The sequence below is a fragment of the Corvus brachyrhynchos genome, unplaced genomic scaffold (genome assembly GCF_000691975.1).
Source record: "Corvus brachyrhynchos isolate BGI_N302 unplaced genomic scaffold, ASM69197v1 scaffold114, whole genome shotgun sequence".
Taxonomy (NCBI): Eukaryota; Metazoa; Chordata; class Aves; order Passeriformes; family Corvidae; genus Corvus; species Corvus brachyrhynchos.
Genome location: NW_008238337.1, coordinates 1,645,540 through 1,657,510, shown reverse-complemented (window position 1 = coordinate 1,657,510; position 11,971 = coordinate 1,645,540). Strand labels below are relative to the sequence as shown.

The 11,971-nt window shown below is 43.8% G+C and overlaps 1 protein-coding gene across 1 annotated transcript in view; it reads left to right on the top strand.

The window, feature by feature from the left end:
- The window catches only part of LOC103615902 (transmembrane protein 132B), a 172,004-nt gene that overhangs the window by 119,462 nt on the left and 40,571 nt on the right, over positions 1–11,971 (top strand). Inside the window, 1 exon segment of the mRNA XM_008634007.2 lies at positions 10,924–11,067. Coding sequence (XP_008632229.2) covers positions 10,924–11,067 — 144 coding nt within the window.

Genomic DNA, 11,971 nt, shown 5'->3' with positions numbered 1-11,971 from the left:
AAGAGTGTATCTGGTGGGTAGGTAGCTGAATGTCAGTGTCATTTAACAAAAAAATTAAAAGCAAATAGAAAGGTGTGTTTGATATAGTTGCCCTGACTTCAGAAGCTTGGCCCTGGTTGATCACTTTGTATCATATTGGCCATGAAAACGAACTTGGAATAACACGAGAGAATGCAGAGGGAAATGTTGGATTACCTTGCTTTGCTTTTCGTTAGGGGGGCCTTCTGGCAGCAATTTTTGGGCCTGTGGAAAATTCTTGCATCGTAACAAAGGAACACAGATACACAGAAACATGATTTTTGTTTCAAGGTCCAGTTTATCCATTGTCAGATCATTCCTGTTGCCTGGGAAAATTGAAAATGCAGTAGTTCAAATGAGATACTTTAATCACCATGTTTAACTTGATTTAGATAAGCACCTCCCTTGTTGGAGGAACACTTTGGAAACAAGCTGTAAGAATGACTGCCCCACATCTGTGCCGAGTGTGTTTCAACACCGAGGGGGTGAGATGTCACCAGGAGGGGAGGACATGGCTAAATATTTCAAGGTGGGGGAAAAGAAGGAAAGAAGCCAAAGTGATAAGAAGTGGAAGGTGAGGAGAGCTTGCTCTCCTCTGCGTGGTAATTGTGCAGGGGTGCTTTCAACTGAAAGCACTTTGCTGCTGGAATTTTGCATCACGTTTATGGAGGCCTTTAAGTGCAGCACTTCTTCCACCTTTGTCAATTCTTTGCTAAAATCATGTGTCAGAATGCCAGAGAACCATGTGTTTTCTTCAGCTGTGTTTTCTGCAAAAAGCTGCTTCTGCTGTGTTCATCTGTCCATTTAGCAGGAGCAATGACTGCAGTGAGGGCACCCCAGCAGCTGCAGGAGGGAAAGGACACGGCCTCACACCTGGCCTCCCTCCCACCTTACAGCAGTAAACAATTTGAAATTGGTACTGCAGAAGAAGAAATAAATGTATTATCATTTGAAAACCTGCCAATTTTTAGAGAGAAAGTAAAGAATGAATGGTTAACACAGCCAATTTTAAGGAAGATAAATTTCCTTAATGGAGGCGAATAGCAAATATTCCTTCTATTTGAACAGTCCAGCAGGGCTGACCTGATTTCTCTCTGCAGCTCAGGGTGTGCATTTTTGTCTCACATTAGGTAAACAGCAGAAAATGGGAGAGGCTTTCCTTCCCTTAGTTCTTGTAGATGGGTCCTTCAACACAAATTGGGTAATTCTCTTTTTCCCCTCTTGCTGTACCTAGTTTGTCTTCCTGGAAAATCGGTGCTTTTCCCATTTCTCATAATGGAACGGCTTCTAAAGAAACAGATTGTGAAGTTTGCATTTCAGTCATGTCTTAATGACTTCTAGAGGCTAATTATGAAGACAATACCTTGGAAGCAAAGATGGAAGTCTTTTTTCACTTTCTGTCCTTCAGTGTCTGTTGTTGGAAAACCAAGTCAGCCACTCTTTCACATAATTTACAAACAGTTTAAAATGAAAAAATTTAAAACTACCTTGGAATCCCAGCCTGGTCTTGGTTTGGTGCTGAGGGCTAAGGACAAGGAACCAGTGTTAAAATCCTTTATCAAGGAAATGTGCTGTGATTTTCATATTTACTTGCCTTTATAGAATAGTAAGTGGAAGACCTTTGTCTGTTTACAGAATACTTCTATTGAAAACCAATAATACTGTCACTTTCTATTCCCGAGAAACATTAATGCCATCCCCCTTGCCCTACTTCAAACCACCTGTGAGATGACATTGGAAGCCCCCTCCAAGTGCAACATTTTGCAGTAGTTTCATATTAAGAGATATTCTGTGATTTCCCCCTTGAACTCATGCAGCTGCCACTGGCATTATAAACTCATATGCCATTATCATTTTCCACTTAAAAAGGGTGGCAAGTCATGCTGTATTTCTTCCTTTCCTTTCATCTGTTCCTGCTTGCTGCATTTGGAGCCCTCTGTATTTCCTTGCAGCCACTGATACTTATTTTTCTGCACAGCTGAATTTCAGCGAGCCAGCCAATAAAAGCAGCATTTGAGGAGCCGCACGCTTAGCATTTGCTTGTTATGCAAAAAGGCCACTTAGTAGGAAAGATGTGGAAATTGGTATTTAAAGTGGTCAGAACCAGGAGCCTGAAGACAGCAAGTTTGAGTGTAAGCATGGAAAAGGCATGGACCTGGGACCGGGGAATATGGAATCGTTTCCCTGATCTGTCACTGGCCTGTGGGATTTCTTCTGCCTCAGCTGTTTTAGATGTGTAATGAAAATCCCTGTCCTGTTGTCTTTGGCAGAGCTGAGAACTGGTTTTGAAGTATTGTGGAAAGACTAGATACTGGAAGCACTGGTTTAAATAAATCATTCTATATCTAATTCTTAGAACAGATGAAAGAGAGATGGGAAAAGACGAAAAATTAAATAGATTGATGCTGATTTCACAGCACTTTCACATTTGTGTGAATACTTAGCCTTTATTATAGTTACTACCTCCAGTCAACCTTTGGGGTTCTTTTATTATCTTCTCACAGATTCTTAACACATTCTTTCATTTGAGGAACTGTGTTTCCTAAAAGCTGATGGGCTCTGGAAAAAGATTGATATTCTGACAGCAGTAGCTCAGCTTTTGAAACACAGATGATATTGTCCTAGTCTGCAGGAAATAAATACACTGCACAAGAGTTCACTGAGAAATTCAATCATGGAAACAAAAAGGGGATTTTGTTCTGAACTTGAATAAAAAAGAGGTTGTTCTTTGTGAAAGTTGAGAAGGAAAAGAAATAATCAGACATAGGGGCATGTCAGAACAAGGTGGAGCGTCACACAAGGTGAGCAGACAGACAAATTAAAGTGAAGAACAAAACTCAAGCCGAGAAGAGGCAGAGGAAGGAAGTAAAAATACTCCAGTAGTTCTTAGATTAGTCAGAAAATTCTCAAAAACTCACCTCAAATAAATCAATGTTCTGATTTGAAAAAAAACCCCCATTTTTTAATTTCAGGGTTCTTTCCAAAGAAAATATTCTCAAAGTTGTCTTCTTTATACTTTTCGGTTTTGTCAAGAAGCTAATTTGTTTTGTCCCAGCCAAGAGTGTTCCCAGGCAGTGCCAAACACAGACAGGTGAGATCTTCTCTAGTGCTTGTTTAAGTAGAAGCTCAGTGTTGAAGACTTGAAAGGCAGCACTTCATTGGAGTGGAGAGCAGTGCAAGGATGAGCAATGTGCAGTGGATGGGTGCTCCCAAAATCAGTGAGAGAAGCAGCAGGAAGCTCTGAGCATGGAAGGACAGAAAAGGCTGATGCTGGACTGGCTCCAGATGTGTTCTTTTTATCTTCCCTGCATCCCATAGAGCAGTAGGAAGCTTTATTAAGGGAAGCAGGCAAAAGGTGCATCATCTGTGAGTCTGTGTCACTGCGTGGATTGTGCAGGGGTGAAAAAAACTGTTGGGAGCACTTTTAATTCCCAGGAGTAAAGGAACCAACAGTTGTGTGTAGGTACTGACTGTTTATAGTTTTGAAAGCAGGGAGGGATAGAGATTCTCTCCCGTAATTCTTGACATAGAGTATAAAGAGACATCTGAGCCCTTTAATAGGTGATGGAGAGAGTTAAATCAAAGTGTCTCTGGTGCTGTCCCAGGCCGTGGAGTGGCAGGGAATGAATCACTCAGTGCAGGCACTCTGGGGGAGAGGAGCCTGAGTGAGGAGAGGAAAAGAGAGCACCCAGTGGAGCCAGGCTGTGGAGAGCCAGTCCTGCAGGGGGGAGCATGCCCTGCACATCTGAGAGAAGTCCACTGCAAGCCCGTGAAATTACTTAAACGGGTGAAATAAGTAAGTACAGCAGCCTGGTCCTGACAGATAAGACAGCCCCTCTTCAAGAACAAAAAATAGTAATTCTTTGGGCAAGGCACAAGTCTTTCCTGCCAGATCCATGTTCTTCAGAAAATGAAATCCTCCTTTTGCAGGAGAATGAATGTAAGCATCTCACAGAGCTCTGTTCCAGTTTAAACTCCATCATGCACTTCTCATATTAACTATATATATTATATATATATTATATATAGTTAATATACATCCTGCTCTGGCCAGCACTTACACCAGTGTTTGAGCTGTGCTGAGGGGGAAGACATAAGATCCATAAATTCTTCTGACCCCCCTGTCTAGTGAATGCTGGACACCTGTCTGCTATCAGGAAATCTCAGAGGATTTTGCATAATGTTATGGTTGGTTTCCCATGGATCTTGTTCTGCTCGTAAACAGGTTTTCCTAAGCCACAGCCACTGTGAATGGCTGAACAGAGCAAGTCACCGTGTCCAGGGCAGGGGGAGAACCCCCACTCCCTCCGTGCTGATGCTCCTGCAGCATGTTGGGATGTAGTGTAGACATGCTGTAATTAATTTGTGCATCCTTCTATAGCATTAAACAGCTGTTATTACAGAAGGACATGGATTTCTGCCCAGGTAGTGCTCGTGGAAGAAGATGAGCACACAGATTGCGGCGCTAAACTCACGTGATCCTCAACCTTATGTTCCAGTGTCTGTAGTTTTGCACTTGTGAAGCTGCAGCCTTTTCAAGCCACTGAGTTGCCAGCTCTCCCATTGCACCAGTGGCATAGAATTCCCTCTAGAAAACCCTCCCTCCAACCCACTCTGAAAGAAATTGTCAAGACTAGGAAAAGAGTTAGAGAAGTGCCTGAAGGAAACTTTTCAAAATGGCCATCCCAGATGTCGTTAAATATTATTGAGTCTGTGGGACAAACATACAGAGCCAGAAAATTGTATCTTTGACTACTGATGGTACTCAAGTGGATCTGATAATTATGTTCCATGGCAAGGCATGGCCTCCTTAGACTTCTGTCCAGAAAACAATGCCTTTGAGGAATGTTCAGATTAATTATTTCATGGCCATTTGAACCAATCATTAGTGTATCAGTTTGGATACTCACTGCTCTTGAGCAGAGGACTCTGCCCGATTTGTGTCCACTTGCAGGGGGATATTGTTTGGTTTCAGTTGGAGGGGAGCCATAATTTTACTAAGTCAGAACATGATTATGTTTTTGTGGAACAGAAACAGAAAAAACAATATCTTTAAATGAACTGAGAAACTCTAAATATGCTTTAAAATGGTTCCCAATCACCCGCTGTTGAGAAGGACTGGCTTGAGTGTGTCAGGAGAATGTTCAGATCCTGCACAGATTTCTGAATACAGCACAAATTCCAGTGTGAATGACTGGCAGAGTTTACCAGACCTTTAGGCTGACTGTGTTTCTTGGCTAAAAGGTCCTGAAGCATGAGTCAGGAGCTCTTGCTGTCTGTCCTCTGTGCAGACAACTAAAATCAGGTACACAATAGTTGCTCCCCAGCTCCTCCAACCTCAGGAGAGCGATGGTGTCACAAAGCAGGTTTGGACATGATGTACTGAAGAGAAGTAACACGAGCCCAGGCTCAGGAAAGGGCGTTTGCTCGTGCAGAAGGCACAGTGGAGACTGCCTGACAGGTTGCAATTACTTCTGCCAAGTGCACCAGGCTGTGCTCTGAACCTTTGCTTAATGGGGGCAGATCTGTTCTGAGTTATGAAAAAAACCCCAAAACTGCCTCAGGTCACAGAATTGACAGTCTCTGTGCGTCTAATCAGGTTTCACCTTCAGCAGCAGGTTTTGCTTATTCATCCAACATAAACCTCAAAATGAGCTGAATATCCGTCATAAAAAAAACATGAAATGGAGTAAATCTCAGTTTTGGTCTCCATGAACTCCCAGACAGAATTACCACTCCTGCTGGCTGCGTGTGCCAGGTACACTCTGCTAAGATCAGAGCTTCCTTCAGTGTCTCTGTGGCAAAAAGACAAGTTCTGAAATGAGACTCTGGAATTTCTGGACTGTGCTTTTTTGTGCTAAAGCAAATTGTTTTTTGCAGCACCGATACACATCTAGAATAATATTCGGTTAGGCTAATGGCTGCTGCTTACATTGTTCGTGAGAAGCAGTGATTAGGAACCTGTGTATGGCTCGGCCTGCACTAATTCCTCCTGCAGAACACATGCACCTGCCTGCCCTTCCTTGGGGATCCCCATCTGAAATAAAAGAAAAGCCTTTGTGCAGGTAAACAAAGGAAAGGAGGATGACCTTTACCTTGGACACGAGAGGCTGCAGTGTTTGTGATTGTCCATCTGTCAGAACTGATCCCTCCTAGCAGTGATACGCTGGATGAGAGGCTGGGATGAGGAGACAGGCAGAGACGGCAATGTTGGAGGCGAGGGGGAATGACCTGCTAGCAGCACACATGCTGGGCAGGGCAGGGGGAAAGAGGTGATTCCACAAGTGGCTCCACTGAAATGATGCTTGCAGAGTAAGGAAGTAGCTGAAGTTCAGCCCTTTATTAGGAGGGAGGAAGGAGAGGAAATGAGGAAGGAAAAAAGGTCAAAGAAGGTCGTCTCTTTGCAAGATTCTTTATGTTTTCTCATGTTTCATAAACACATAATCCCAGCTGTCTGTGCTCGCCTTTGGGTGACAGAATGGTGTATCTTACCTGATATAATGGTGGGAAATAGAGATCGTTTTCTCACACCCAGGCTTCATTAATATGTATTGGAAACCCAAAATGGTATTCAGCCACGAGGGGGGAAAAGTACAGAACTGCTGTGGGTTATAATAATTTCAGCAAAGCATCTAATTTATATATTAAGCTTGCTTAATGGATTTATATTGCCTTGCTCTTTGATCTGAAGCAAAAGGTGGTGAATAATTTATCAAATAAAGAACCTCCCCTAGTCCAGCCCACACGTCACAATCTGCCCTGTAATTTACAATTTTTAAGAGATGCCATTTCCAGGCAGAAGAACTGGTTCCTAAAAGACTCCTTCTAATATTACAAATGTATTTTCGTGAGCTACACTCTGGGGAAAGAAATAATAATGAAGGAATGCAATTCTACAGACAAATGTTCCAGCTCTCTGCCTTCCTCACTAAAGACAGTCATTTCAGCTAAATGCCAAAAGGCATTTAACTGTAGCATTTGTCAGTGGAATAGGGCTGGCTTTAGGTTTCCCTCCTGATTTACAATTGAGTGTTTATTGGGTTTAGTGTACTGTAGCATGTTTTGTTAACCTCTAGAAAAACACAGGCAGCTCGTGCATTAATCACAGGGATGATATCTGTCACGGGAACCTGGGCTGGTGTGGGACTGCAGTGCCTGCCAGGCTTTGTGGGAAGGATGCTGGCTGCTCCCACAGGGGCAGCAATCAGGCACTGGGGTCTGGGTAACCTGGGCCCAGCTCCTGGCTCCTGAGGTGCTTTCTTGTGAGATGTATCATCTATGTCTCCATGTCTTTATTTTTCAACAACAGAGGGCGAAGAAGCTGCATGGTGTCAGCTCAAGGGAGCTGGGTGAGCTGCCATAGAGTCACCACCTGCCTAAGGAGCATTTAGGTCACTGTGGTGTTGTTTAAAGCGTAATTATTGGGAACTTTGTGCCTGGAGTTCCTCAGTTGATTTGTGCCTTCCCATTGGAGTCACTCCTCAGTAATCCCAGCTTCAGGCCACATCCATGGGTAACAGCAGTGTTTGCAGTCAAAGCTCTCTCATGACTCCTGACACCTCTCCCATTCACGTTGCCTCCCCATTTGTCCAAACCCACCAGTTGTCAAACATTTACTACGGCTGTGTGCAGCGTTTATTCATATTTAAATAAAGCCATTATCCTGGCCTTGAGTTTCAGTAGTTTTCAGCTCTTCCTCTTGAGTATTTCTCTCAGTAGTGCCATCTAATCAGCTTTAGGTTTTAATTAAACAGCTGTCATTTGCTTCCTAGTTCTGTTGCGACCTGATGTTGTATTAAATTTTAATTTAGCCTGGGCTGCATAAGAAGTAGATTCCTTCAGACAACAAAGAAATGCTATTAGCAGGTTACAGTTGTAATTAAGAAGAGCTCTGCTGAAGTGCTAATGCATTCAGGTACAGAGAGAGCTGGAGATAAACACACACATTATTATTTTTCAGGGATGGGGCCTGTGATACAAATGTGTAGCTCCCACCCCGGCTGCTGAGCTGAGGGTTTTGGTCAAAGTCTGACAGCTGAAACCCTCAACAAAAGAGATGGGAAAGGATTTCCAGCTTTTCACCTGGGACCTTGCAGTGCCCACAGTGAGAGGATTGTGCTGGTGGTCCTGGGTCTGATGTTTCACTGTGCCACGTGGGAGGACCTACCCATGTAAATCAACACAATGACCCCTCTCTACATTTCAGGTGCTGTTAGTAATCACCAGCACAGGTATCTAAAGTTTAGTAGCTCTTTTTCTGCAGTAAACCCTACTGTGGAAATGTAAACCAAGCTTTACAGAATTTACATGAAATGTTATGACTTGCTGAAGAAGCACTAAAAAGTCTGTTTATAAATCTACTGGACAGTCAATTAGTTCATATTTCTTCCTCAGAGGAAATATATTTTTGCAGTCTATAAATAGCCAGCTCTTAAAAAGGCCTTTACACAGCCTATTATATTTGTGTAACACTCAGTCCAGGCATCAGGCATCTGAAATATTGATTTCTCTGGTGGAATTGCAGGGTTTGTGAGGCTGCACCAGCTAATTAGCACGGTGGGTACCTGTATGTGCTGGGAAGCAGAGAAAGTTCAGGACAGTTGCGGTGCTTGTGCTTGTCTCATGCTATCTTCAGTGGGAGTTTATGAAAGGAATGCAAATGCTTTTATAAACTTTGCATTGTCCTTCAGTGCATCAAAGTCTGACTGCAGCTTTGGCAGCTAAACAGCACTTAAGGGAGGCTGGAGGTTTGTTTGTGCTTTGCCACACACGACGGTCAACACCCGGGTGAGAGAACAAACAGCACAAAAAACTAACGAGAAGTAGATCAGGCCTGTTGAGCAGCTGGTTCCAAGTCCACCAAAGTCCAAAGAATCCTTTAATCCATGACTCGGTAGAGCTTTGGATCAGGCTGTGATTGCACACAAGCACTGCCTGCCTGACCTGGAGGAGTTCACAGCTGTGCTAACAGAGAGTTTGGAAGTGGAATTTGTTGTGTTTTCATTGTTTGTGACCTTGGCCAAAACAGGTTTTCCCCAAATGCACTGAAGGAGACCTGTTGTTGGTGACTGTTGGAGAACTGCTCCTTGAGAGCCTTTTGACACAGGACCACCAGGTCTTCATCAAACATCTGATATTTGATGGCTTAGTATATATGGGATATTTACAGTGGTGAAATATAACTACCTCTTCTCTGACTTGTGGATGAATTAGCTTCAGTTTCTCTTTGTCTGTCTTATAAAACCTTTTTCCACCTGAGGTGTACCTAAGTGCTTTCTTTCACCTGGCAGTACATTTTTTTTCTCAGCCTTGTTCAAATCTCAGTCTTTCTAAAGGATTTCCGGTTGTTTTTTCACACTTCCCCTTCTGTCACATACTTCTCTCTTTGCCAGTGTCCCTCTCTCGTGGCTGGCAGCTGGTAATAAATGAGCCCATTCAGCAGAAACAAAAACTAGACAGTCATTTACTGTGTAAAACATCTGGTTTGTGCCTCGCAGAGAACAGAACAAAGCCTGTACTTATTTCCTGAGGTGTTCTTTGGAAAGGCATCTCTGCTCAGGATGACTCTTAAATCACATTGAAGTCTGAGTGTGAAGTTGAGCACGTCCTCTTAGTGCTGTTCTGACCAGAAATGGACTCGAGTGTGCGCTCGATGCTTTTCTGGGCTGTGGCTGCCCATAAACATCTCGTGGGCTCTCGGAGGTAGCTGCACTGCTGTTTTTAGTGCTCCAGCTCATTTAATTCAGGCCGCTTTTTGCAGAAGGTTCTGAATATTGATTAATAATACATCTTAGTTGCAAGTATTTATTGGTCTTCTCCAGCTGTCCTTAGCTTGTGGTCAATGCCCATTACTCTCTATCAATCTAGCCAGCAGCCAGAGCAAATGATAGTGAATATATCTCCCTATACAAGCTGCCATCAAATTTTTCACTAAAATCCATTTCTTCTTCCACCAATTCTAATAATGGAATTTAAAGTTAGATTAGTTCGAAGCAACTTTTTTATTCTCCCCCCAACCCCCCCCCCCCAAGCAATTAGTTTTATGGAAGTTGAAAAATGAAGAGGGGATTGATTCAGAGCAGTATTTCCTATCACAGGCTTTTTGAGATGGCCAGAATGAATTCCTGTGAAATCCCAGATCATTCCTTGCCCCACTTGTGTGTCAACTTTTGGGCTGGCAGTCAGCACTGCTTCTGCAAAAGCTGTTCCCCTCCAGTCTCTACCTGCTTATGCCAGGCAGGGGCCTCTGTAGCAACTCATTTGGAGTAATTAGTCAAACTGCAGCCATATGAGACACAGAGGAAGGCTGTGTTAATGGAGTCATTAGAGTGCCAGCACTGTGAATTCATCAGGATTACAGATAAATGTGGTTAAGCGTCTCTAGGTGGGATTTTGATGGGGAAAGACTAAAAAAGTTGTAGATGGATGCATAGTTTTTCTCATAATGTATTTATGGAAATAAATGGTCAACTCACAGCTCTGTTAGCTGGAGCAGTGGAGCAGTAAGGAAGAAATGCTGTTGTTGTAATGGTGGATAATCAGCTCCCAAATCACTGGCACGAACTGGGGCAAAGGAGTGGGAGGAGTTGCTGATGCCCTGGAGAGCCTACTGAGCAGTGCTGAGCTGCAGGCAGCCCTTAGTGCCTCATGGCCTTACAGATTGCATTGCCCTCAGCCAAACCTGTAAACGGGCTCAAAAAGAGTAAATCCACGTTTGTCGAAACAAGGACTTGTTGGTCCAGATGCAACTTCTGGCTTAGAAAGTTGCTAAAATATTGCAGGGAGTTTGAAGGGTGTGTGCGAGGGAGGGTCCCATCCTCGCGCCTGTCACTGTCATGATCCCTGTGGCATGCCTGTGGTGTTGTGCTCCTCTAACACCCATCCTGTGTTTGTGTGTGCACACAGGACACAGAGATCCTCAACACGGCCATCCTCACGGGCAGAATGGTGTCTGTGCCAGTCAAGGTCGTTGCCGTGCAGGAGGACGGATCCGTGGTCGACGTCTCGGACTCCACCGAGTGCAGATCTGCTGACGAAGACGTCGTAAAGGTGAGGCACCCACCTGAGCTGGAGAATGGGGTTTATACCCTTTTCCCCTCCAGCACCCCCATACTGGGATTTTCCATCAGCCAGCTGTTTCCCAGTGCTGGATGTTGCTGTGGTGGAGGGTGGCACCCACGGTGTGGTGAGGAGGGAGGTTCCAGAGGTCCTGCAGGGTCAGCACGGTCCCGTGGCTGATCCAGAGCTGTTTGTGCTGCTCTGTCCCATGGGCAGAAAGGGCCAGGGGGACTGGGAGAGCTGCCCAGGTGTTCCTCTGGTGGCCAGTGCTGATGAGAGGAAGGTGAGCTCCTTCCAGAGGGGTCTGTGTTCTCCTGTGGCTGTTCCGTGTCCATCGTTTCACAGCGATAATGCAGAATAACTGAACAGAGGGCAGGGAGGTTCCTTCATGCTCTGGCTGCATCGCCAGTCAAGAGTTTCTTAGAACTAAAGATTCAGAACTGTACCAACATCTGGAGGAGTGTGGCAGGAATGGAAAATAACAACAATATTGCAAAAATCTTAAAGTGAGAGCTGGAAGCTTTTAAACAATGCTGTGCTGGTTTTTTAGTGGTTTGTTTTTAGTGTTGCTTTTTTTTTTAAATGTTATGTTCAACTGGTTCTGTCTCCCTGACACTGTGATGAAAATTGTGTTAATGTGACTTTATCAAGACTCTGCCTGCCTGACTTCTGACACCATTGCATGGCTTTCAGCTTTTAGCTCATTATTATTATTTTTAGGCATAAAAGAGATGCTTTTGAATATCTTTAATGGATTAATTTGTTTTATTATGTGGTTTGGGTGTGTTCTTGTTTTAAGTGAACTTAAAAATTGACCACAGAGAATTTGGTATGGGATGGGGGTTTTTTTTGGTATTATTTATGGGTTCCATATTTTCCTTTATGTATCCATAGG